Source organism: Indicator indicator, chromosome 4, assembly GCF_027791375.1.
Source record: "Indicator indicator isolate 239-I01 chromosome 4, UM_Iind_1.1, whole genome shotgun sequence".
Classification (NCBI taxonomy): domain Eukaryota; kingdom Metazoa; phylum Chordata; class Aves; order Piciformes; family Indicatoridae; genus Indicator; species Indicator indicator.
The window spans coordinates 7,614,435-7,641,901 of record NC_072013.1 but is presented as its reverse complement, the minus strand read 5'-3'; the positions used below and the strand labels follow the sequence as shown (position 1 = coordinate 7,641,901).

Sequence of the window (27,467 nt, the reverse complement as noted above, 5' to 3'; positions counted from 1 at the left end):
ACGACTCCCAGGGGGACGGCCGCGAGCCCTTGAACTACAGCTCCCGGCGTGCTGGCGTCGCCCCGCCTCCCGCTCGCCGCCTTCCTGTCTCTGCGGTGAGAAAATAACCCCGAAGTTCCCCACGATCAGCTGATCCTAGCTAACAACGAGAGGAGAGGGCGGAGGGGGCGCGGGTCTTGCCCTGCCCAGCCCTCCCGGGCTCCTCGCCTGCATGGTCGGGTCGCTGCCCCGGCCCCTGTGGGAGGAGAAGCGGGACACCCTCCTCCCCGGGCGCGGAGCGGGCCGGGGGGAGGAGGAGGAAGCGGCGGCCGGCACCCGACTCCTTAGTCACTGGGTACCGGCGGGAGGAAAGGGAAGAAAGGTGGCTGCCGGCTTGTAAACAATAGCCCGTCTGGTTGCGCCCTGTGCCGCGTTGCCTTTGTTCCCCGCCTCGCCGCAGCTCTCCGCCCGCTGTCGTCGCTCGGCAGGAGGAAGCTGGAGGGATCCCCGTTCCTCCCCGACCACTCTTCAGAGCCAGACGGCGCCGCGCTGGACGCAGCCCCCAGGTAAGGTGCGGGCTGCGGGAGCGAGGCGGCGGCTGGCATCGGCGTTACGTAATGAAGGCCGGCCTGCGGGGGGCCGCCCGCCGCCCCCGCCCAGCGCAGCGGCGGTCGAGCTACAAGTGCCGGCAGCCGTGAGGCAGAGGTCCTGCCCTGCGTTTGCTGCTTCCTCTCCTCTCTCATCGTCAGGTCTGCGAAAGCAGCCGCAGAATGCGGGGCGCCGAGGGTCAGTCCGAAGCCAAGAACGGCTCTGTGCGGGCCGGAAGGCGGCCGAGGGCTGGGGGGGGGGGCTGGGCCGGAGCCCCGCGCAGCCGGGAGGCAGCAGCAGGTCGAGACAAAGGCGGCTCGGTGTGTAGCCTGCCCTTAGCGGGCGCTGGCAGCGGGGGCCTGCTCTGGCAACTTGGGTCGGAGAGGCAGAAAACCCGTCGTCTGTCAGCCTGGTCGCGGCGTTACTGGAAGGAGCTCACAAAGAGCGGATTTTTGTTTATCTGGCGAAGCACATCAGGAAATTCCCAGCAAATAAATACTGTGAACTTTGAAGGAGGAGCTTAGCCGGGGAGCGAAAGCAGAGAATTTTCTAGTATTGACAGAGTCCTCTGTGTGTGTGTGTGTGTGTACATATGTATGCACTTGTGCATGTCTAATGCCTTTTTTTTTTGGTCTCTGTGCCACTAGCTACCTCCCTCCGATCCCAGCTTCAGGGAAAGACTTGCCCGGTGTGCTGAAATACACTAAACTGGAGGTTTTCTCACCACTGGAAACACATTACACAGTTAAGCAGAGGCAGAATGCATACCAGCATTTCGGTATAACCTTACATGAAACCAGACACATTGCTTAAGTTTATTTTGGGGAAAGAAAACTTTACTTGCACTTAACAAGTCTTTTCCTGGGGGGGAGGTCAGTGTATGAATCTTGCAGAAATATTAATTTTTTTTTATAAGTGTAGCGAGCATTCCTGTTGTGTTTCTTTCCCCTGTGAAGATATTAAATTTGCAGCTGACTTTAACACATATTCTTCAAAATAGAAACAGGAGGGAAGACCATTGCTTTAAGAAAATCTGAAGATGAGTGCCCACACACAAACTGCAGAGAAAGGACAGAACACAACACTCCTGTGCCAGGAAAGCTATGTTTGCAGTGGGACAGATGAAGCAGTCTTTGAGTGCGATGAGTGCAGGAGCCTACAGTGCCAGCGTTGTGAAGAGGAGTTGCACCAGCCAGAAAGGTTACGGAACCACGAACGGACCCGTATACGACCCGGCCATGTCCCGTACTGTGACTCCTGCAAAGGTGCCAATGGGAACATAATGCATGCCAGCATGACGGGCTCCAGGCAAATAGCAGCAGTGAGGTGCCAGGTGTGCAAAATCAACCTCTGTGTGGAGTGTCAGAAGAGAACACACTCTGGGGGGAACAGAAGGAAGCACCCTGTCACCATGTACCATGCTGGCAAAGCCCAAGAGCAGGAAGAGGAGGAGGGGATGGATGAGGAGACCAGAAGGAGGAAAATGACAGAGAAAGTTGTGAGTTTCCTCTTAGTGGATGAAACTGAGGAGATTCAGGTAAGAACTGCTGTGATTTGTTTGAATGGATGAGATCTTTTAGTTTTTCTGTTTAACAGCCTGCTGTGATTTGTAGTTAGTACTTAAAAGTGTAATAGGCAGCAATGGTAACAAAATGTGAGGACAGCCAGTCAAGTGGCACTAAGTATCTTGGACCAAAAATGACATGGTGCCTTGGAGTGGCCTTGCTCAGGAGTTTCTTAAAAGGTCAAGTTCATTAAAATCTTGTGTGTGGCAAGAGCCTCATCTGAGAGGATTGGTGAGTGAAGCTGGTGAAATAACTGACTCTACTGAGACACATACAAGTAAGATAAGACCTCTCTGTGCAGGATGCTGATCATTCTGGAACAAAATTGAACAGAGACCGTTACAGTAGATACCTTGCAAATGGGAGTGCTGGCAACCAATGTCTTAGCATATGACTAGGAGTAGGCACTGTACCAAGCAGTGCTAATGCAATACTACAGCCCTCTGCAAGCCTCCTTTGGCATCAGTAAACTCATCTGATTTTTAGGAATAGGATAAAGTAGAAAAAAGGGGCCAAAGTCCTACAGTTGTCATGGTTAAGCTGTATCACTTGTCACAAATAGTGTTCCATGTCAGCCTTTTGCAGAAAGAGGGGAATCTGGCTGTCAGTTTGAGGTAGGCCTGCTAATAAGTAGGCCTGCTAATAATAATGATAAAAGTGCTAGCTGACTAGGAATAGCCTCTTCAGGAATTATTATTTTAGAAAGCCTAGCATTCAGTATAGGCAGTTAATGAACTCTTCTATTGACCCTTACATTTGGTGAGTGTTAGCATTTTAAAATGTAAAAATACTTTACAAATGTGGAACTGTGATGTATGGAAGTAACAGAATAGTTACAAAACTAAAAATTCAGCTTCATTTAATGGTTCCCAGTACCAGCAATAGCATGATGATATTCTGATTGTTGGTAGATTAGCTGTTTGTATCCATCATAGTAACAGTCAATGTGTCTGCTAGGCCCGGCAAAGAAATGGGGCTGAAGTATCTTCCATCTATTCTGTACCATAGAAAAGTTTATATATATATATATATATATATATATATATATATATATATGAAGTTTTTATATATATATATATTTTTTTTTATATATATATACATGCTAGTTACACTGTAGTATAGAATAGATGCCAGATATTTGGGTCACATAATGGTCATTTCAGGTGTACTGACTGACAAATTCTCATGGCTTTTGATGTGGAAAGGCAGGAAGGAAGACAAGTCCTTATGATACACCAGCACAGAAAACCCACTGTGTAAGACACTGGTGATGGAGTTTCAGGTGTAGTAGCAGTCCTTAGTTTGTATACTTTCCCTGAGCACATACATGTTTCCTTGTAATGCGTGGCAGATGCAGCTATTGCTTTAAGATGCAGACTTTTCAATTATCTTCATCTGGCAAACTCTGAAATGCCTTAGAAAAGGGCTGTCCTGGAAAGCTGCTCACAAGCTGAGACTTTATCGGTGTAAGTTATCTTCATACTTCTGAATCTGTAAGCGTTACTGAGGTAGACGTGGCTGCCTTTTGCAAGCAAGTACGATGCTATTTAAATGTCACAGGCAGTAAAGCCAAGTTCCTGATTGGGACAGCAATGGCCTTTTATCAGATCATTGCAATTTTGAGCAGAACAGGGTGGAAAAAGCTCTTAAAAATGATCTTGCTTCCCTATCAAGATGATGAATTAGAGCTCTTCCATCTGGAGTGATCTTCTGTTCCTCATAGCTGAACACTTAAGAGACATCTCCCAGCCAGTGTCAAAGCAGTTGGAGTTTTCATTTAAAATATTTGCTGGCAGCTGGCACATACAGTGCTGACTATTATAGAGATGTTTCTGTTAGTGAGCCTGAGGACCTTTATTTAGAGAGGGCCATCAGATGACTAGCTACCTCTGAAGACGTCTTCTGGAGTGTCTTTTGCTCTTGATAATACTAAACAGCCAATTTTGCTATAGGAGTGATCCCCTTTCTTTTATTTTGTGTTTGTTATTAGCAATATTACTGCTGATTATCTGGGAAGAGATCCTTAGAATATTCTTTATTTAAACCAACTTTTTGTCCATAAATGACAAAATTTTAACAACTTGAAATGTGGAGATTCAGGGTTTGAGGATGTGTGGCTGTTTAAGTATGAGCAGACAGGAGAAAGATTTATCAGAATGATGGAGTCGAGCTATCTTTGACTGTTTTCTGACCTTTGGAACTTGAAGATTGTTGCATTAGTCAGGAAATAAGAGAGAAAACTGCTGATTTGCTACCAGTGGTAGATTCTGCCGTAGCACCGTTAAATGCTAGTCCTATAGAACTGGGTAGAACTAGTTATGCTGCTGAGCAAACACGATGGAATGAGGTACTTGTTGATGTACATAAAGTTCCTCCTTGAAAGTGGTTCAGTGAGGTGGGAGCACAAGGCAGTGAGATAGCTTTTTTAGTTTCCTCTGGTACTTGGAGTTGTTAAGCTCAGCTGGTTATATTTCATGGTTCCTGTTGGCTTCTTGGAGGTAGCTCTGAAACTGAAGGACATTTTTAGTGTGTAAGCAATGACTGAACTAGATTGATATCCAGAAGCAATGTAGATTAATCTGTAAGATGCTGTACCTGAGAAAATCAGTTTAGCTGAGAGGTTTAGGCAGGAATGGTTCCATTTGAAACCACTGCTTGTGAAGCAGTCATTTGTAGTGAACTCATGGTAGCTCAAGTTCCTATCTGTGCAGGGTAAGCTTTTCCACGATGTTCAGTTTAACAGTGCTATATCTGAGCACCTTAAGAAGAGGTTGGTTCTCTCCTGTTATGAAAGTGCTGTTAAAGCTTAAATCCAAGTTTACACTGCAAGTCTGTGGAAGAACCAGAGAGAGGTTGTCCCTGGTGAAGTCCAACCCCAGCTGTCTCACACAGCAAATAGTGTGATGCTTTGTGACTCTTGTCAGTTAGTCCCCAGCCATCTTGACCTGCACCACAAATTTTCCTTTCCTTCTTGAAGGATCTATCAACCCTCATAAGGCCTTATTGACTGCTTCTTTCAGGAAACAAATCTTCTCCATGTTTCACAGATTGGCATCATCTGCAGTTTACATCCCATTCTGTGTCCTTTTTCTTAGGCTGTATTATGCAGATTCGCTTTACACAGTATTAAAATTTTGGCTGTATCTATTGTGTACCTAAAGCTGAGACTTCAATCAAGTTGTTCTGGGTAACTGCAGCATCTGTTTGTTATTTGGCACTGATGTAGTCTGTCTTCCTTGCTCATCTCTACTCTGATATTGTGGGGATTGCTTCCTCAATTGATTGCTTCACTCTTGTCAGTGCTCTTGTTACATCTTTCACATCTCTTTGCCATGTTAGTCAAACTGTGTGCTTGCTTTCTTTGTGTGTAAGTCCCCCAGCTGAATCCCCGATCTGCTCTGTCAAGATGTCAGCTTTCCTTTTTTATCTCTAACTTGCCGAGTTTTGAAGCAGGCATCATTGTGCTGTCACTAGTGCTGCCCTTTGCACACAAGAGGCGCTTCCCTTAAGAACTTACGGAATCAATTCACTGATCTTTTAAAATTCCCTTGTACTCGTGGATTAAGAAAAACAGCAAAATACAAGTTGTTTCAGGTTCTGATACTGTCATATTGTTCCTAACTTTTTCCACTCCTCTGTATGTCTTTGTCCCTTGTTTATGCAGTTTCTAGAACAATATCCATTTTTTTGCTTTGTCTTTGTACAGCACCTTTGCAGTAGAGCCCTCTAGCATAAAGCAGAGTTATGTCTCAGTTGTACAGGGAACTCTGTTTAGTACTGGCCCTGAGGTAAGGGGAAAGAAATGCTTAACAATGCATAACAACCATTTCCTAGTTTTATCTTGGGGAGCAGGCACTGGGAGTTCTCACCATAGGTACTTACCATAAGAACTTGGTTGTACTGCCACTATGGGCTTCTATAATAACACTTTGTCCAAAGCCGTAACTAAGGACTTGACACATGCACTTCATGGAAGTAGGGAAAAATCTTTCATTCACTCAGAAGATAGAGGACATGCTTGATTGTTAGTAGTCAGCCTTAGAGGTCACTGATCTTTGACCAGAAACTAGCTCTGTCACAACAAATTACCCAGTCTCCGGGTTGCACAGAGAAAAAAGGTGCCAACTTTGTAGCCTGTCTTACTGAGGAGACAGGAACTAGCTAGCTAGTCACAAAAATAATATTACTATCAGCATAATTTTATGTGGGAGAAAGGATCATATATTTATTACTGGGTTCCCCAGAAATGCCCACTGTGATTTCCCTTCCTTCAATTATTAGTCTATTAGTTTTGCCAATAGATACCACAATTTCTTAAATCCTTCCCCATTCCCTGAGTTCTTTTTATTCCTGCTAGAAGGGTTAGACACCTAAAGGATTAAGCTCTTATCATCAGCACATACTGAGCAGGATCTATATAATGCTTTGCAGTCAGTTTAGGTGAGGCACAGTGACTTGTGGCCCTTGTTTAAATGCAGACCACTTTACACAGTCATTAAGTAACCACCTCTAACAGCGTAACTGTCCGAGTGCCCTCCTTTGTTCTCTCCTGTTAAAAAGTTAGCCAGTGATAGCTCTTTAGGCATGCTAGCTCCTTTGCTTTTCTCACCCCCACTGTAAACCTGATGGAAGCAGTGTGATTTTTCCTTACTACCTACTGATTTGAGCCTGACTGAAGTCTAGGGATGAGGGAAGGGAGAGCCACTAGCAATGTTTTCCCTGATAAAGTGTTCTTGTTCTTTTGGTAACGTCTTCCCTTCTATGAGATCACAGTCTCTTTTAAGTCTTATTGTTTGCCTCTGTAGTAGAAAAGCATTTATCTAGCAAATAGTACTAGTTACTGTGACATTCGTGCTTGATTTGCTGTTGAGTGATTTTTTTTTTGTTGTTTGGTTTGGGTTTTTGTGGTTTTGGGTTTGTTTTGGTGTGTGGTGGTGTTTGTTTGTTTTTTTTTTTCTTATGCTGTGCTTAAGGGTAGCACAGTCAGATGTAAGTTTCTGGGAATTTAGTTCATATCCTGTAAGCTGAAGAGTCACAGCTCATATATTTGCTATGGATGTAAAGGAGGGAAAAGAAATGTAGAAGATCCAAATTTTTTAGGTCAGTGTGATCTGTTGGGTCAGGATATGTAATTTCTGTCCCTCATCACTGTTGCTGTATTGTTGATGTATTTTCCTCCTTGTGCTTCAGAGAAATTTGCTTGCCAGAGTATTTTGGGGAGTTTGCTGTCCTACAGTCTAGGATTTTATCTCTTTACTACTTTATTGTTTTTCAGTATTCCTCCCATCCTGGTCTTTTATGAGTTTTGCAGTTCCCTCTGCTACACTGAAGTGTACTGTTTTTCTGACTGGAACTGCTGGTTAGGAGTGCTCTTTCCTCCACTGGACATATATCAGTGTTTTGAAGAGTATTTTTAGAAGATGGGAGAGGTGCATCCAATAAGTACACAGCTCCTTTAACAGTCTCAGGCTGACTCCTAGCTAATTTGCACACAGCCACTTAAAAATACAGCTTTTCCCTGGAGCTGCTTTTGGACCTTCTTCATGATGCAGTTCTCTTGGGCCATAATTAAAGTCAAATCCCTTTCTTGCTTCCTGTCTTTCATGTCCATGTGCTGAAATGAGTGCAGGTGTGGAAGAAAAGGAGAACACCAGTGAGAGAAGCTGGTAGCAAGCCACTGTGGAATTCCCAAACGTTTCATTCAAGGAGTTCCTGAACTAAACAGGGTTGGTGGGGAAAAGGGGTGTTCTCATGTTTCCTCTGCTGTACCCCTCTTTGCACTTATCCAGGGAATCCCTTTCAGCTCCTGGGTGCTGTTTGCAGGAGCAGGATGTGAGCCCTTTGGGGCGCATTTGAGAAAGAAAAGGGGACTGGCAGCTTGTTGTCTTCTAGCCCTTCTGTTGTTTCCATCTCTTCCATTTTCTTACTTCTGCAGGAGTCACCAGGAGTTAGGTATTGCTGCCACGTAACCTTTTGGTTTTTAACTTGGATCAGCGTACAATTGCATAAAGGTAGAAGTTTCAGTCTTTTGGCCTGCTTATCTAAACACCCTGCAATTGGGGAAGTAACTAGGCCATTTTCTAGGAAGGGTGAAACTGTAACACAAGTTAGTAAATGCCAGTCTTAACAAGGGCAGTGGTAGAAAGTAGCATCCACACAGGTAATCTAGTTACCTGTGGTGTTGAGGAAGACTAACAGAACATGAACTCACTGACTGACTTGCTGTCTTCTGGGCAAATCTCTGCATCTGGATGTGGGTGTCTGCTGCTAGAGCTGTGACATTGGAGTGGTAATTGGTAGCTGTGTGGCCAAATTAACATCCGTGGGGAAGTTGAAAGGCACCTAGGATACAGAATAATAAATTCTGCTTCATTGTTTACTGTTCTCTTTTTAAGAGTTAGATGACATTCTTAAGTAAGTGTTATTTTTACAGCAGTTACATTCACCCTGGAGTCTGGATTTGAACATTTTCAGGTTCTTCAGATGATCACAAACCTGATCTTCACTCATAATGGGGCGTTCCTTCTTGCAGCTCCTGTCATTATCTTCCATTATTCTGGGAGTGCAGCTGGAGCCCTTGCCAGTTAAGACTGAGGTAAAGAAGTCATTGAGAACCACAGCCTTCTCCATGTCACTTGTCACCAGTTCACCTGTTTCCTTTCTGAGGGGGCCCACACCTTCCATAGTCTTCTTTTTACCAGTAATATACCTAAAGGAATTTTTACTGTTCCTCTTGAGCTCCCTGGCTAGATTTAATTCTAACTGAGCTTTAGCTTTTCTAACCAGATCTCTTGCTGCTCAGGCAGCTTCCTTATATGCCCCCCATTCTATCTGTCCTTTCTTCCACTTCTTGTAGAGTTTCTTTTTGTGTGACATCGTGTCCAGGAGCTCCTTGTTCATCCAGGCAGGTCTCCTAGCATTCTTTCTTGCCTTCCTCTTTGTCCATGCACTTTGCTCCTGGACACAGAGAAGGTGATCCCTGAGCAGTGACCAGCTGTCCTGGGCCTTTCTTCTCTTTTGGGCTTTGTCCCATGACACTTTGGCCAGCAGATCCCTGAAGCAATCACAGCCTGCAAGCCTGAAGTCCAGGGGTGTAAGCTTGGGATACATCCTCCTAGTTGCCCTGAGGCATAAATGACAAAAAGCTATAGCAGACAGACAAAGGTAAGGAACGAGAGCTGCTTGGGTTTAGAAATCGGCCTTTATTCTTCTTGAGCACCTGCTTATGATCAAAATCTTTTTTATTTAGAGGCCTCTAAAAGCTGGGAGGGACTAAGGATGTCCTGAGATCTCTTTCAGGCTGACTTAGTCTGTGATCTTAGTAGAAACAGGGTTTGAATTACGATAGTCTAGGGCCCCTCTCATGGCTCTACTTATGTCATGGGTTTCATAGCAAAGAGTTTCTCACAGGGAGCTACACAGTCTATTTTTTTTCACTTGTTAGCAAGGCATATTTGGGAATATCAATTAAAGTTTCTCTTTGAGCAAAAGCAGAAAATTTCCAGCTGCTTTTTAAACAGCCTTTTACACTTAAGTTGCTGGGGTAGGCCACCTGCAGTTCTTTGCATTCTTGCACCACCTTTCTGGGAGTGATTGTGAGGAACTCTGTGGAGATGTGAGTTTTGGGAGCAGCATGCAGGTCATTCCTCTCAGGCTTTTCTTGTAGGTTGTAGTTGAAGGAAGAAATTTGCTTTATGGGTTTCTGTTTTCAGGGTGCACTAAAATTCTGATGTAATGATGTCACAGTAGGACCTGGAACTTCAGGTAGGCACCCGTAAGACTTTTGTGCAGATCTACTTCTGGATAGGAGCTCAGGTTTTTAGAGTTCAAAAACAGCTGCCAGAATTGAGAAGTTGTGTTGTAAAGAACTGGTGTGTGATGAGCTGGGCAGATCTTACAGATCTGTTCTGTTTCCAGGTTTAATGACTGATATAATACTCTCTCCTTACAATCAGCTGCCAAGAATGGTCTCAGTTTTGTGGTGTAGATGTTCAGGGCTGCTTAAAAGGTTGCAAATCTTGTTTTACCTTGCTTTGCCATTTTTCCTTCTGATTTCAGGTGTTAGGTTGAATTCATGTAAGCAATACCTCTTTAAAATGTTTTCTGAACTGTCAACAGAATTGCTTCTATTGCCAGTATTAAGAAATGCTTTAAGGGGACTAAAATAATTTTTTTTTCCACTTGATTGTTTTGACCACTTGTGCTTGAAGACTAATTTGTTTCAGATGTTTGCAATCTTGTGCTGTTATATATTTGTACATGCTGTTACAAATCTTGTAGTTCATTTTTCCATTCACTGAAAAGTGTGTTAAATTTATATCCTGTTTATTGTTTTAGTGGCTGTGTATTAGAAGATATTGTTCTGCGTGGGTTATCAGACTAGTCTAAGGACTCAAATTTAATTACTTATATGATATCTTTCTTGATTGCAGAAAAGGTATTTTAGTTTTAAAAATAGTCTTAAAATCAAGTCAAGCTAAGAGTGAGATTTCAAAACTCAGCAAAAGTGCCAATGTGAGTTGAAATGACAGCATTAAGTCTGGCAAATGAAGGCACTTCTATAAATACAGTGCCAAGCACTCTTGTTTTTTGTTTTGGGCTGTTGTGGTGGTGTGGCACAGCTCTGGCTTTGTGAACCATTTCCATGAATATTAGCAAGGTTTAAAGGGTTCATAAAGAGTTTTAGGAGAAAACTGGCAAAAATGTCTAATTCTCTTACTCTTTGTTTTGCCTGGAGGCTGATTTAAAGCTGTCTGAGTACAAGTCATTGGAAACTCCCTTCTATTTTATGGATTTTGTTCCTAAGCTTTTAACATGTTGTTGTTTTAATAACATTGTTTCCAGGAAATTCATCGGCAGGAATGCCATTTTAGATTTTGTTTCTTGTCTCTTCCTAAACAGTTCTACTTCTGTTACGGGTTGGATCTAGGAAAGTTGTGTGGTGTAATATTTCCAAGTATGGATGACAAAGAGGCTTCAAATCTAAATATTCCATGCAACAGGGTATGCATTTTTTACTTCCTTGGAGAGGACATCAGCTGTAAATTTCTGCTTTTCCTGCTGGAGAGATTCACCTTCAGTTCAGCTTGGCTTGGGTGGAGTGACTACAAGGGAGGCTGGATGACAGTTGCTAACAGAAATGTAGTTAAAACTATGAAAGAAGGCTAACCAGGGTTCTAACCTATGGTGAAGTAAAAACTATTCTTTCTAGAAGAGAATATTCTAAGAGCCACAACAGAAGTGTAAATGAGCCACTGGTGCTAGAAATGGTATCGTTTTGCACTTGCAGTGGAAGGTGGTACGATGCAAATTTCTTGAAAGATGAGAAGCAAAATGGAGAAATGGGACTTGAGCTCCATAGGGATTTGACACTTAATATATGTACTCTGACTTGAAGGTGTTAAAGGAACTTGCTCAGGAGAAATAAATTTCATTACTGAACTGGGGATTGTTGTGGGTGGTTCTTTGAGAGTGTGCTCAGAGGTGATTGAAGAAGACAAGTGCACAAGAGCAAGGAACACCCTATGAAATGTAAGCACATTCAGCAAAAGGAAGGATTTTTGGAGTTGTATAGGTTTGTTTTTTGTGTTGTTTTATTTCCTCCCTTTCCCTGTATGGAATTTATTGTGACAGGATATGTTGCAGGATCTAGAACTATTACTGGGTTCACAAAGGGGTTGGACAAGCTCCTAGAAGATAAGTCTACTGGCTCTCTACCAAACATGAGTGTCCAGAGGCAGCCACTGCTCAGGAAGTATTTTGACACCTGACTACTGAAAGCTGCTAAAGCATGCTAGGAAACATGTACTCTTCATATCTAAGCTCTTTCACCTGGTACAGGTTCCTGCAAGACACTGTGTGGGACTAGCTGGACTTTGCTGTGTTCGTTTTGCACTCAGATGATTTGCTTGTCCAAATCACTCCTGAGCTCTGTCATGCAAGGAAGTTTGAAAGAGCCTAGAGCCTTAGAAGTGGGTAACAGCTTTGGGTGTCTGATTTATACTCAACGTAACTTCTCTGATGGAGTGATCTGGATATTGAGCTGGAACCAACTTTTCTTCTATCTAGCTCAGCAATCCAGTTCTTCCTCCAAGTTGCCCTAGTATGGGTAGTTGTTCAAGTACATTGAGTGCAAAAGAAGCTGGTGATGTGGACATACACCTTAGCTCAGGTTGGGACAATTTCAGCTACAGTGGAGCTTTTGTGAGAACAGACTCCTACTGGTGGGAATGCATTCCTATGATCTACATTGTCCTTTGTCTTCTGACATTACTGACTCAGCCCCTTCCACAGACTCTCCCAAACTGATACCAGAATTGCAATCAGTGCTGCCTAGTATACCTTAGTTATTAGTTGCCCTGCAAATACTTAAGCAGCTGTTTGAAGTCTGGCCTTTCTTTGTGCTGTCCAGGGAGTGAGTAATCACTGACTGGCAAATAGAGGATCTACCACCCTTACAGTAAGCAGTTTGGGAGGCAAGAGTCAAGAAAAACAAAACAAAGACAAGGGAAGAAATTTTCATTTTCCTTTTTGCTTACATAAACAGAACATTATTATATTATCAAATCTCTGAATGTTTTCAGGAGCTATCCCATGGACCAAGAAATTACTTTCACCCACAGAGACATCTCCAGAGCCACTAAGGGAAACTGCATCTGTGATGTAAACTGCCTTCCTGATGACAAACTAATAATCACAGTTACAAAAAAAAAAGCAGGCCTTTTCTTGTGCACCTGTAACTTGAATGTATCTTGGTCTCCTGAAAAACCAGAAAAGATTCTGTTGAGAGCATTTTGATTTCTCCATTTCCTGTTTTTTTTTCCACACTGAGGCTGCCTTGAATGCTCTGAGTCCATGAGAAGCTACTTCAGCACAGTCCACAGTTGTTTTTTCCAAATGCTGTTCCCAGCCACAATCTGGCACACTGGTTATTTTTTAATTTTTGGCACACTGGCTGTTTTTTATTTTCCTTCAAAGTCTAGATGCTGCTGATAGATTTGACCAGAGCAAATGGGGCTGGCTGGGCCTTAAACTAATTTGCTGATCTAAGAATAAACTTGTTCAAAGAAACCATTTATTACCTCCTGGCCTCTGTGGATTGTGTATCGTGAGATTTTCCAACTGTACTTGAGGAGAGAGAAGTAGCCAAGGAGCTTCCAGAAGTTGAGAGGCAGGCGAGGGGGGGATGGAAGCCCTGCTCTTTCCAGCTGACAGAAATTCCTTGAAGGGGGGAATTATGATGGAAGAGGTGAATTTAATCCTTCTCAAAAAGTGATTCTGTCATATTCTTCCCTGTTACATAACTCGTTGATAAAACCTGTTAGGAGAAGAAAAAGCAAGTGATAAACAATCATGGCCAGAGGCATGAAACCTTTCAAAGCCAAGGCCGTATTCTGCAACAAAAATTAGGCAGGCTCTTGTAGAGCATTAACTTGTTTCATTGCTTGCTTACCTGTTCCCTGTTGCCCTAGTATCTGAACAGAAAATGCCCTGTTCTTCAACCTAAATAGCACGATGTTTGTCACTTCATCTTTGTGAAGCCAAAAAGAAGTCAGCTCCTTAAGCAGTTGTCCAGCCTCTGTGGATGAGGCAAGTTAAGGGGACAAAAGCACTTCCCGATTTTGCATCTGTGTTTGGATGCTTTCCAGGAGACCAGTGCTCCTGAGGGTGTCTGCCATGCTCCAAGTAGCTGTTCCGACAGATTTGGAAGTAGGGTTGTGCTCTGTTCTCTGAAGTATCTGCCTCAGGGAATGGACTGAGGTACCAGAGGTGTCACTAGACAGGTAATTGCAGTGAAACATCACTTCCAAAACAGCTACCTGATGAAACAGCCTCAATCCCATTGATGTGTGTGTTTTACAAAACTGTTTTCTAATATTTTGCTTTGGACTTTTTGATGTTTCAGAATCTTGTGACAAAATTGGAACAGGAAATAAGAACTCAATCTTGTGAATCCTAAAACCAGCTTGTTTGCAGTGTTGTCTACTCCAATTGCATAGTGTTTTGTTTTGTTTTTTAGGTGAGGAATGAAGAAGAATTTATTAAGAAACTGGACTGCAGTCCTGAACAGCATCTAAAGGTAGTGTCCATCTTTGGGAACACTGGGGATGGCAAATCTCACACCCTTAATCACACTTTCTTCTATGGCCGGGAAGTCTTCAAGACGTCTCCAGCCCAAGAGTCTTGCACAGTTGGAGTCTGGGCAGCCTATGATCCGGTCCGCAAAGTGGTGGTGATTGATACAGAGGGCCTGCTGGGGGCCACTGTGAACCTGAGCCAGAGAACACGGCTGCTGCTGAAGGTCCTGGCCATCTCTGACCTTGTCATCTACCGTACCCGTGCTGACAGGCTCCACAATGATCTCTTCAAATTCCTTGGTGATGCCTCGGAGGCTTATTTAAAACATTTCACCAAGGAGCTAAAAGCCACCACAGCGCGCTGTGGCCTAGATGTTCCTCTGTCAACGTTGGGTCCAGGTGTCATCATCTTTCATGAGACTGTGTACACCAAGCTACTGGGCTCTGGTGAGTAGACAGTAAAAAAAAAAAAAAACAAATTTCAATGTGCCAATTGCTGTCTAGAAATTACCGGATTGCATCGAATGTTAAGTGTTCTCTACTACCATGTGAAAGATGTGGTTTGGGTTTTGCTCTCACTTGTTCCTGCTTGGAAGCCAGGCTATGGAAATAGCAGAGCATTCCCTGATGGTGATCTGACTACCCCAGATCAGCTAGAATAATCCTCTTAGCCGGCTGGACATTGGCACTCTCTAGTCTGATGAGAGTTCTGCCAGTCATAGGAGGGGTCATCATGCAAGATCATGGCTGATCCAGCAGAGGAAGGTGAAAACTGAGACACTCTGGGATTCTGGCAGGGATATAAAGTATCTTGTTGCAAGAAACCTAAAATAAAATTCTGTGTAGGAACTAGGATGAGCAAGAATAGTGAAATTGGTGAACTGTAATACTTACAGTACTCTCACTCTGCTTCTTTTAATTCCATGCCGCAACATCATTCTGAGGTTGGTGTGAGGTTGAGACTGAGGTGGTGTGGTGGTACAGAGCTGATGGTTTGTCTCAACTTTTCTTTGTGCAAGTATCTGATACAGCCAACGCAGCAGGCCTGGCACACTTTTATTCCTATAACATTCAGTGGTTTTTGTCAGGTCTTTTTGACTTGGATCGTGTCATACTGGATTTTGCATATTTAAATTTATGTATTTTTTGGTATGTCTGAGTGAAGTGCACTGTCCTATGGAAGTCACTGCACATTTTAGTTTTTGACTATATAGGGATGAAAATTTTTTCTCTTGGCCTCATTTTTTTCCATACTTAAAAGGCATGATGAAACCTGTCTTCATTCTGACCATTTCTAAAGCTTTGGCCTGCAAGGGCCCTGGTGAATTGGTTTGCAGTAGCTGAAGCTCAATCCTGCTGTCTTGAACATTTAGGAGTTTCCTGCTGTGTAATATCACAGCTGCTCCTTGCTGGCCCATGTTCTCATTTTGACTTGTGACCAGTGAGGTATTCACAGAATCAGAGAATTGCCCAGGTTGGAAAAAGACCTTTAAGATCATCAAGTCCAAACAGTAGCCTGACATTGGCAAGACCTTGACTAAACCATATCCCTAAGCACTAAATCTACATGACTCTTAAATACCTCCAGGGATGGGGACTCCACCACTTTCTTGGGCAAGCCATTCCAAAGCCTGATAAGCCTTGTAGTAAAGAAATTAATATCCAATCTAAACTTGCCTTGGTGCAACTTGAGGCCATTTTCTCTTGTTACTTGATTGAACAGACCAACCCCCACCTCTCTACAACCTCCTTTCAGCTAGTTGCAGAGAGTAAGAAGGTCTCTCCTGAGCCTCCTCCCCAGTTCTCTCAGGTGTTCCTCATAAGACTTGTTCTTTAGACTCTTCACCAGCTTCACTACCCTTCTTTGGAGTGCTCCAGCACATGATTGCCCTTCTTGTAGTAAGGGGCCCAAAACTGAACACAGTAGTCAAGATGAGGTCGCACCAGAGCTGAGTACAGGGGCATAATCACTTCCCTGGTCCTACTGGCCACACTATTTCTGACAGAGGGCAGGATGCCATTGGCCCTCTTGGCCAGCTGAGCACACTGCTGGCTCATGTTCAGCTGGCTGCCAGTCAACACCCACAGGTCCCTCTCTGCTGAGCAGCTTTCCAGCCATTCCTCCCCAAGCCTGTAGTGCTGACGGGGGTTGTTGTGGCCAAAGTGCAGAACCCAGGATTTGGCTTTATTGAAACTCACACAATTTGTCTTGGCCTATCAACCTAGCCTATCTAGATAACTCTGGAGGGCCTCTATGCCCTCAAGCAGATGGATACTTCCACACAGCTTGGTGTCATCTGTCAATTTCCTATGGACAAACCTAAAATCCTAATCCAGATTATTGATAAAGATGTTAACCAGGACTGGCCCAGTACTGAGCTATGGGGAAAACCACTTGTGATCGTCTGGCAGCTGGATTTAATTCCATTCACCACCACTCTTTGGGCCTGGCTATCCGGTTGTAGAAGAACTCGACATTGTTTCTGGTTATTGTTAAAGTGACTTCCTAATTATTTTTGGCTTACCTGCTACAACACTTCCTTTTCTTACCTGCCAGCTTGCTGATTAGCAATGTAGAGTTTCATGTAGGTGTTGGAGTGTGCTGTTTCAACAGGTTGGATTTAGTGACCCATGAGGATAGCTACACTTGTTTACAAAGTCAGGGTGGTAAAAAAATAAAGTTTTTATGATCACTTCTGACGATGGGAGGAGGAGGAGGAGTGAAACCACTTAACATTTGTTTGCAGTAAATTGTAACCATCTACTGATGGATAATCAAGATAAATGTGGTATGAGTTTCAGGGCAGGGAAGAAGGGGCCTGCCTTATTCTGAAATGAACAGCAGGTACTTGGAAGCAGGCAGAAGAATGTGGATAGCTCTATGAAGTCTGACCTGATACGGCCCATTCTGAAGTGCTTCACTATGTACAAAGGGTTGGTAGAGGCTCAGTCTTGTGTACTACAGGGTTGGCTTAGAGAATTAGCATCTCATGTGAAGTTTGTGGCCTTCACTAGGCCTAGCTATATCAAATTATGGTCTGGTGAGAAGAGCCAACAAGTGTGCTGACATGGAGTTTCTTTACGTCATAAACTGCTGCTTGTTCTGGATATCTGTGCTTCCAAACTTCAGTGTTTCTGTTTTTGCTTGTGCACTTGGTCTTAGAATCTAAAGCTGTGTTTCAAAAGCCAGAGACTGCCTTTGAAAATGGTTCATTTCTTTTCCTTTTTGTAAAATGTAACAACTGCAGAAGATTAATAGAAGGTTTAATTATGAAAACTAGCACTGTGTTGCATATGACAGCACTGTTCAATTTGAATATTAATTTAAACCATCAGTTGTTTATATACTTGCTGATGCTCTTACCTATAGATCATCCTTCTGAGGTTCCTGAGAAGCTCATTCAGGATCGGTTTCGGAAGCTAAGCTGTTTTCCTGAGGCTTTCAGCTCAATCCACTACAAGGGAACAAGGACATACAATCCTCCAACAGATTTCTCTGGACTTAGACGAGCTGTGGAACAGCAGCTGGAAAACAATACCACTCGGTCACCTAGACAGCCTGGGGTTATCTACAAAGCACTAAAAGTAAGTGAAGAGGAGGTTGCCACAATTGTTACTTGTATCACTGCTGCTAGTAACTGTCAGTAACTGTGAACTCGTGATGCAGGCTTGCTGATGTCTGTAGATAAACTAAGTCTTCCATGGGGAGGATGATTTTTGTGTAACAACCAAGTAGGCTGGTTTTTTGGTTTGTTTGTGATTTTAATGTTGAAATAAACAAGCACCTTAGCAAAGACCCTGAAAGGCCAAGGGAAGTTGAACAAAACAGAGCAGAATCAAAAAGATGAACTGAGGAGAAAAAAAAGAAGTTTGAAACTTACAACACCAGTTAATGCCAGTGACTTGCAAAGAGGAGGCTCAGAAGGAATTGTTGGTGAAATTCCTAAGGGTGGCCTCAGCACAAGGGGAGGGAATGCAAGAGACTTGAAAGGAGTTAATGGCTGGCAAAACCTAGCACTGGGTGTAGTGTAACACAAGGGCTGGGATGCAAAAAGCAAGAAGATGTGTTAGTGGCTAGGGAACAAGAATGGGATCAAGTGAAAGGTTATGTCATTTCAGAGGTGCAGAATCAGGTCAGATGAAAAAGAACTAGAGAGAGCAGCTGGTGATTTCCTCAGAAGTTTCACCATGCTAGGATAGCTAGGATGTCAGAGGGGTTTTTGATTCTTCAAATTTACAGTCTATCCTACAAGTTTCTACACATTGCTACCATTACCTGATTAGCATCATATTTTCTTTGGCCCAAAGAGCACAGCTGTCACTGGGGAGGGGCAGGCAGAGCTGGGGCATATCTGCAGAAGAAGGTAGTGTTAGCAGTCTTGTCTGGTGTTAGTCACAGCTGTTGGAAGAGATAATTCCAGCCGCTCCGCATTTGGGGTGGCTGAAGCACAGAGGAAAGTATCAGGGTGACATGTACGCAGTTGCTTGCATTAGGGAACAGACAGACAGCAAAGGGAAAGCAGCTGATGTGGTTAATTCCAGTTTAATTTCTAGGACTTCATTACAATAATCAAGTAATCTAGTTTTGGATATAAGTGCTATTATACTTAAGTTGATGTCCAATAAAGTGGTTGTTGCCTTCAGATCACTACTGACTACAAATTAATTTCTTTTTGCTTCGCTTCCTGAGGACGCAGGGCTTGCTAGAGGTCTGTGTCCACCTCCTCTAACTTTTGAATCCATTGGTTGTTACCAGTTAAGCTTGAAAGAGATCAAAACGCTAATTTCCTTGAAATTCTTTGAGATCAGATGTCTATGCAGAGATCTTGTCTGAGAGAAACTGTGGTGAGAGATACATGCATGTCTGTGTGTATGTGCAGTCAGCCCTTGTTAGATAGCAGTGATGTTCCCCACCTCAACCCTGGGATGGGAGAGAGAGGAAGAGAAAAGAAGGCAGCCACTGTAGTAACCTCAGATGTGGAAAGAGTTTCAGTTAGACTTTAAGCCTTCAGAGATCTCTATCGAGAAAAGCCCTAACCATCTGCTTTGTTCCACTGCTTGCTTTTCTAATGTAACACCCAGAAGAGCTGAAAAAGTTAAGTGTGCCAAGGCTAAGGACTGACTTAATCTGAGAACAGATGCTCCCAGGAAAGGGAACAAATCTCTTGGTGTCAGTCTTGTAGTTTCAACAGAAAAGAGCAATTGTTCAAGGGGCTGGAGGGAGGCTCAGCGCAGTACTTTCTGAGCTGAGGGACAAAGAAAATGTCCTCATGTACTGTAGAAATGATTCTCTGTGCTTCCTTCTGGAAGTCTCCAGCATTCAAAGTTCCTTTGGCAAGCACCCTGCTGGACATGGGTTGTACACACAGAGGTGGACACAATTTTTTGCTGTCCATTTGTACTATGAAATTCAAAGCAGGGCCAAGAGGAGAGAAGAGAATATCTTACAAGCATGCAGCTCACTTCCATACAAGTGTGAGATTGTCTTTTCACACTTGGTTTAGCTGTGTGCTCTCCTTCTAGGAGAGGAACCCATGCTTTTGCTTACAAAAGCTCTCATAAAATGTCTGCACTGCTGTCAGTCCCTTACCAGCTCGTTCTTTTCTGTTTGACAGGCTCTAAGTGACCGATTCAGTGGGGAGATCCCTGATGACCAGATGGCTCACAGCTCTTTCTTTCCAGATGAATATTTCACATGCTCCTCCGTGTGCCTCAGCTGTGGGTAAGCAGATGAGAAGTGCACCCTTATCCTTCAAGAAGACAGTACTGCTCTGGTTTGCAGCCAGAGAACGTAAAGTTTCTGTGACAGCTCAACACTTGACATCCCCTATTAACAGCTAGTGCTTCCAGGCAGAATTTGCTTGAAATTCAGCTCTTCTGTGAATGGGATGGCTGTTGTTGCTGCATTCCAGCTGGATGCATGGTCTTTGCCTACCCTGTTTAAATGTATGGCTACAAAGCTGCTCTGCCTATATCTTTTCCACAGTACACGCAGGGCAGGCAGAAAGGAATATCTAAAGAAAAGAAATCCTCTTAAATTTCCTATAATGATTTTTTCTGCCATTTTTTATTATCTTAACAGTATAAACAATCCTAAAGCACATACCATGGGCCTGGGCTTTGTTCAGTGACTACATGTAAGTGGAGCTCCAGGTTTGACCAGCACTTGGCTTGTAGCTCTCTGGAAAAAGCCCAGAGATTGAGCCTGGAGGGGCAGTAGATGGCAATCAGTGCTCTGAGTCTGTGAGGGGCTATAGCAGTGTGAGCTTATGGGTAATTATGCTCCTGGAAATGTTTTCTCTCTAACATGATAGAGCTACATTCCTGCTCTTTTATGCCCATTAGAGCATTTCTAGCAGTTCCTTGCTAATGCTGCAGTGTTAACTCAGTCTTGGTTAATTTCCAAACTTGGTTAGTCCTTCGTAAAATTGTCTGTGAAACTTAAATTTGCTACAGTGATAATTTCCTGCACTGAACTGTTGCGTGGTGTGGCTCTGTACTATGAAATGGTTGCTGTCCTTCCTTCCAAAGAGCCTCCAATTCAGTGATCAATTGTCGTTGCTGTATGTAAAGTTGTGAAAATGTTTGGAGTTGCAATGTCTATACAAATGCAAGATAGTGACATAACTGAGCTCCTGTCCTGTATCTAACAGCATTAGCTCATGGTTTGCTTTTGGATGCTCAGGTGTGGCTGTAAGAAGAGCATGAACCATGCAAAGGAAGGAGTCCCTCATGAATCCAAAAGTCGATGCAGATATTCTCACCAGTATGATAATAGAGTCTACACTTGCAAGGTGAGTAGAGAGACAAGAACAAGGTCTGAAGAAGGAAAAATGAGGAGTATCACAGGCAGGTGCCCATTTTCTTGCACTCTTTCAAATGGGAGAGGCCTTGTTACAGCACTGACAAGAAAAATTAATCCCTGTTGAATCAGTATATTTGCGTGGAGAGGTCATCACCTCTGCATGTCATTTGCTAGCTAAATTGTGAATCCAGCTGCTCTCAGTCTGGGCAATGTTGACCTTCTACATACTTGATGTGGTGGTTGCTTTTCTTTGCTTATGCCCATTACTTGGTATTAGTAATATTTTTTCTGAAGGACCTGTGCAGGAGGCAGGAAAATTTTGAGCTACCATTGTAAGTTTTATTGTCATAGAAATATTTACCCTGCTGTTGTTGTTGATAGTGAGTTTGGGGTTGGTTTTCAGTTAGTTATGAGTGTTCTCCTTTGCTGTGGAGATTACTGTATGCCTATTATATGCTTTATGTGGTCAAACAGCTGCAAGGCCTGTTGGAGACTCCCAAGAATCTGCATTCTAACTGAGCCTTTGTGTTGTAGGCCTGTTATGAACGAGGGATGGAGGTCAGTGTGGTGCCAAAAACCTCTGCTTCCACTGACTCCCCTTGGCTGGGCCTTGCCAAGTATGCCTGGTCAGGGTGAGTACTGCAGCTATGACCTTGCTGCTCTCAGTTGCCTCTCCCCTGCCTGGTGCAGTGGACTTGCAGTACCTCCCTGAGGTAACCTGTCCTCCTCTTTTGCAGGTATGTGATTGAGTGCCCCAATTGTGGGGTGGTGTACCGCAGCCGGCAGTACTGGTTTGGCAACCAAGATCCTGTGAACACTGTAGTGAGGACAGAAATTGAGCATGTCTGGCCAGGGGTAAGTCTGGTTGCTAGATAGCCTTTGTGTGTATGTGCAGCCACACACGTTAATGCAGGTTCTTCTGGATGTTGGTGGAGAAAATGGATTGGCTTTCATTACAGCTGGTCCCTATTTCTACTGTTTGAAAGAACCTTTGCAAGGGCCTTCAGTCATTATTTGGCCCCCTTGAACTGGTTAAGTTGCCAGTTTAGGTACACTTCATAGGAATGATACATCATTAAAACCTACCCCTGTGTTGCAAAGCAGGGCCTAGAAATTTTGCATGCTGCTTGCCCTCCGGTGTAACAGGAGAGGCGGGTTGCAGAGCCATCTGCACCTAAAGAAAAGAGCTTTCCCTGTTTTTTTTTTCTCAGATTAGTATCTATTTCATTCCAGACTGATGGATTTCTGAAGGACAACAACAATGCAGCCCAGCGCTTGTTGGATGGGATGAATTTCATGGCGCAATCAGTATCTGAACTTAGCCTGGGACCTACAAAAGCTGTGACCTCCTGGTTGACAGACCAGATTGCCCCAGCTTATTGGAGACCCAACTCTCAGATTCTGGTAACTAGCAGCTGCTGTGGAGGAAAGCTTTGTGTTACTAGAACTCCTTTTCCTCACCCTTTAAGTAATACAATATTTTGCAGATTCCAATTGCTTCTTGGTTTGTTGCAGCAAGCCCTTCTCCTAGAGTTTAGAGAACTGAGAAGCTTTCAGGTCTTCCCATGCTCGCCTTAGCCAAAGAAAGTACAAACTGAGACTCTGCCAGCCCTGCTAAAGAGACTATTTCCCCCTACTTTTTGTGAGCTCTTCTCCCAGCAGTATCACAGAAGATCCTGGTTTGCATGAACTTGCTTTTCAGAGTGGATCAACGTCTTATATCTGACTACTGTAGTTGATAGGTGCACAGATTTAACTCTGGTTCCATACCAGAGCAAAAAGCAGGCCCAAACACTTGAACTAGGAAACGATTCTGTGTATCTTGGTGCAAACAGATGCTACTTCAACAAAATCTGCCTTCTGAATTCTTGCCCCGCACACAAAGATCAGATACCCACTGTTCAGCCCTGTGTGATGTGGCTGTAATTATTGGTGATTGGAATGTAGGGGTCACAACAATCTATTGGTTTCACTGCTGTACCACTGTCAGAATTGCTTCCCTAGGGTGAAGTTAAGGGGCTGGTAGCACCCAAGTTTTGAGTGTAACTAGATTTTTCACAATTTCAGTCTGAGTCTTCAGTCTGAGATATCCAGGGATTCTGCTCTATCTTTCTATCAAGGAAGATGAAACTAACAGTTTTTCTTTCTGTGTTGTCCTGATTAGAGTTGTAATAAGTGCAACACACCTTTTAAAGATAATGACACTAAACATCACTGCCGGGCCTGTGGAGAGGGCTTCTGTGATGGCTGTTCTTCCAAGACCCGTCCAGTGCCTGAGAGAGGCTGGGGACCAGCACCAGTGCGCGTGTGTGACAACTGCTATGAAAACAGGGGCATCCAGTTAGGTAATTTTGAGTTAATTGTGACAAAATTATCCCTGGGAAATAGTTAGTCTCAAGTTTTGTCTCTGGCTTCTGGTTCACAAACATTTCCCATTGGATGTAGACAGTGTTGTTCAAACTGGGCTTTGGCACAGAGTGACGAAGTAGGAAAGCTAAAGAAGTCAATGTCTTTTTGTCAGGAAGATGACCCCAGCAATGAGCTTCCAGGTATCTGACCCTCTGACAAAATTATTTTCTAATTGGATCTTTACTTTGTCTTTTCCAGCACCTGCTAATGGTGTGGGATAGCATCAAAGCAGAGATGGGGCTATTTCTCCATCTGTATTTTGTCCATTATTGCTGAAGTAAAAGTGAAAACGCTGCAATCCAAGACTGGGGATCTGGGAGATAAAGGTGCAGGATTTCGGTGTTAAGCCCTTTTTACTCTTGTGTTGTGCAGATGTGGCTGAGCTGCCTTCAGATGAAGAAGGAGGTACGCTAATTGCTAGGAAGGTGGGGGAAGCTGTGCAGAACACTCTTGGAGCAGTGGTGACAGCCATGGACATTCCCTTAGGTGAGCTCTGTTCCGACAGATCGTTTTTTCTTTTAGCCTAGAGGCATTTTTGGTTTTGCAGAGCAGAACTTCTGATTAAACATTAAGAGCTTGTGTGACAGGCTGATATCTCCACTACGATACCACTGTTGGTCAAGAGTTTACACTCCCTTGCATCTGTCTCCTTTGATGTTTCCTCTTGGTTTTCAGCACATTGTTTCTGCAGTTCATACACCTTCTCTTTTCTCCCTGTTGTGCAAATGTATGTGCACCAAGCTGTGAGTAATTCATGCTCCCTTGATGCAGCTGCCAGCTGAAGGTCCCCAAAGACTGGTCCATTAGGAAGCATTTTATCAGGTTTGGTTTTCTTCCAGAGATGCTGAGTGCCTTTTAAGTGTGTTCATGGATACTGCTGGCACTTGGTACTTCTGCAAGGGAGGGCTGAGGATCTGAAAACGTCCAGGTTGGTAATGCTGGCAAAGTGATCTGTGATGTGGCCTTTAATGGTGAGCTTAGGACAGTGAACATTTGCTGCTCTTTGATGTGTTCTGTAGGAGTTCAGGTATGTCAGCAAACACTTTGCATTTGAGTCTTCTGTTGTTGGATCTGACTTCCTACTGCACTGCTTTGCCTGCAGCATGTCCTGCCATCACTGGTGTGGGTGTTTGTTGTCCAGCTCAGTGAAAGGCAGAATAAATCCCTTTCTCAGTTCAGACAGTACATGCGTTTCTGAATGCTTGATTTGGTGACACTGAGGTTTTGGTCACAGATGAAACTTAAGGTAGGAAAAAGCAAGTGTCTCAACCTCTGGAAGAGTCTCAATAAAGGAAGATGCCACTGTTTAAGGAGAAACAACCTGTGCCTTTGAAGAGAGGCAGAATGTGGGAGAATGGCAAAATGGCCTATGTGGCTACCTGCTGCACTGAAGTAGTGTGTCAGTAGGTCTTCTTCCCCTCAAAGGCAGTGGTATGACTTGGCGTGTGTGAGTACTTCCACTGGAGTGCATTCTTGACATGTTAGTCTTCACAGATTATTTTTTCCTCCCTCTCTCTCATGCCCCCCACCTCCCTTCCTCCACAGGTCTGGTAAAAGATGCTGCCCGACCTGCATACTGGGTACCAGACCATGAAATCCTGCACTGCCACAACTGCCGGAAGGAATTCAGTATCAAACTCTCCAAGCACCACTGTCGGGCCTGTGGCCAGGGATTCTGTGACGAGTGCTCACACGACCGCAGAGCAGTTCCCTCTCGTGGATGGGATCACCCAGTCCGAGTTTGCTTTAATTGCAATAAAAAGCCTGGTGACCTTTAACCCCAGGCCTTTCTCCAGATCTTTGCAATTCCTTATGTTCTCAGGGTTAAAAATGAAAATATCTGGTCTCCCTTTCACCTCCTCACCTGTTACAGCCAGAGTGCATGTTTCCAGTTTCTGGCCTCCTCTTGTGTAACATCCATCTTGGAACGCTGGGAATGAGCTTGTGTTCAGCCTCTAGGTTTTAATTTGAAATTAACTGGGGAATAGAGGGAGCTCCCTTGTAAATGAGCAACCCAAAACCCATTGTATTTTATTCCAGTTGAAAAAAATTATGTATATCTCTCTATATCTATCTCTATGTATAATTTAGTATATTAAGAATACGGTTGGCTAATGAAGCTTTGAGTATTCCTAGTTCAAACGATGGATGGTGTTGTTCCTTACTATACTGATCAGATTCACAGCCTTCTGAGCCTTTTTTTGGAATGTCTTGCTGATCACAATGTCCTGTGAGGAAGGTTTGGACTCTGCGCTGCCAGGGAATCTCCAGTGTTGATGTGTGAATTACACCTGGTAATTTGACCAACCCTGCATCTGGAGGTGCTGTACTTCTGGCCATGGAAGATTAAACCCAGGTTCATTATCAAGTTTGCTTGAACTGTAATATGATCAGTGATCTTGCAGTGCAAGAATTATCAAGTTGAAATAGATCAAGTTGAGAGAGACCAGTAGAGCTCTGAAAGGTAAAGCAAATCATATATTGGAAGGCAAAGCATTCTGATTTTGCCATTTCAACTTCAATACCAGATCAAAAGGTAGCAGGGTCTTGCTCTCCCTGACAATGTTCTCATGTACTCAGGTTTTATTCAAGTTTCTCTGCCAGCTTGTTGGAGTTAAAAGCTTTGTCCAGAGCAGAACAAGAAAACAAGTTATGTAGGCAATTCTGAAGTATGAAGTTTGAGTTGTTTGGGTTGTGATGACTTTTCTTTCCTCCCATTTTTTAAGTGATCACAGAGTCTCTGGAGCCTCTGTGTTCTCAGATGTGGTTGCATAGAAACTACACAGGTTTGACTTTGCTTTTTTCTAATAATACGAATTTACGAATCCACCTGGAAAATGGGAACCTTTCTTCTTTGCTCCTAGTAACTGGCACTCACTGGACTTCATCCTTTAATAAGAGGACTACAATGAATTCACTGATTTTATTATCAAAAGCACCACTTAACCTAACTAATACTGTCTTGTACTGTGGATTTGTGGTTCCAGTTATAAGAAGTAAGCAACCATTGTGGATTAAACTGCCTAAAATTCTCCCTTCTTGGCTTACATAGACAAGAATTCTTCTACCACAAGAGTCCTCTCCCATTGGAGTGGTTGGAGTTTGATGCCATGTCCTGGAACTGTGGTGTTTTTCCCCCAGCTTATTAAATGTGCTCTTGTGTAGATGAGTGCCCAACACCCTGTTTTAGGACTGTATTATTAAATTAACTGCTATAAAAGACTTTATCTGCTGAACAAGGCTACTGACTTTTTCCTTGTAACAAGTGGTTCTCACTTTGTCCCTGAAGGAACATTCTCTCAAAGTGATTGCCCCCTTGCAACTACATCCAGCCTACACATGGAAGTAGACTTGGAAGAAGTTCCAGGACACCTTTGGTACTGGCTGAGTTCACTGGGGACTGTCTAATGTCTTTGTAAGCCAAGTCTGCCATAAACTCACAGTTTTCCAAAGGAGGGCCACGAGCAGGTAGGAATCCTCTCCTAAAAAGGCATTCTGCACATCCAGCATAATTCTGTTCTTCAAAGTATTTTTATTTTTCTAATGAGTGAGCAACGTGCTCTTGGTTTGTAGGCTGTGCCCTGTGTGCTGTTTATGCATGTAGCTTTACTACCATGTTAATGCACAAAGAGAAAGCAGCCATGACATTCCTCGTATAAAATCTTTGGCATCTGTTTCAACAACTTGTCTGATTTTATTTTATTTTTTCCCTTGTCACAGCCAGAATTACTGTTCAATCAAAGAGAAAATCCTGTCTAAACATTTTCAGTATATATGTGATCTTGGTAACTCAGCAACCTGTCAATATGCAGAATCTGCTCTTGATTGATCATCCTGGAGCTGAACCTTTCATGCTGTTACCCAACAAAGCAAAATCTTATGTGGCGTTTAAACTGCAGCCGGCTTGGTGTTGCTCTTTCTGGACAGGGGTGAGGGGATTAGTTGGGTGGTTCTTTTCCAAAATGAAAGAAATATCTGTAAAGTTTCAGTTCACTGATAGCCCAGTGCTATTAACATGTTAGGCTGCAGTACACAGAAGGGCTC

General features: G+C 43.5%; 1 protein-coding gene across 2 annotated transcripts; it reads left to right on the top strand.

Annotated features, from left to right (window-relative positions):
- The first annotated feature begins 893 nt into the window (after nt 1-893).
- Nucleotides 894-27,086, top strand: ZFYVE1 (zinc finger FYVE-type containing 1). 2 transcript variants are annotated; one of them, XM_054400134.1, is made up of 11 exons: nt 894-2,104; nt 14,152-14,656; nt 17,580-17,794; nt 19,825-19,931; nt 20,895-21,003; nt 21,549-21,646; nt 21,794-21,869; nt 22,248-22,418; nt 23,179-23,359; nt 23,796-23,909; nt 24,969-27,086. In XM_054400134.1, exons 1-11 carry the CDS (start codon nt 1,607-1,609, stop codon nt 25,199-25,201), a joined length of 2,307 nt encoding a protein of 768 aa, XP_054256109.1. In that variant the 5' UTR covers nt 894-1,606; the 3' UTR covers nt 25,202-27,086. The 2 variants fall into 2 exon arrangements, with proteins under 2 accessions (XP_054256109.1, XP_054256108.1); XM_054400133.1 differs by having other exon boundaries at nt 21,752-21,869.
- The last annotated feature ends 381 nt before the right edge of the window (nt 27,087-27,467 follow it).

Excerpts from the sequence above, each read along its gene's own strand:
- ZFYVE1 (XM_054400133.1), top strand. The coding sequence starts at position 1,607 with ATGAGTGCCCACACACAAACTGCAGAGAAAGGACAGAACACAACACTC. Across the intron at positions 23,360-23,795 it reads AAACAGGGGCATCCAGTTAG|ATGTGGCTGAGCTGCCTTCA; the intron begins GTAATTTTGAGT and ends TGTGTTGTGCAG. Across the intron at positions 23,910-24,968 it reads AGCCATGGACATTCCCTTAG|GTCTGGTAAAAGATGCTGCC; the intron begins GTGAGCTCTGTT and ends CTTCCTCCACAG.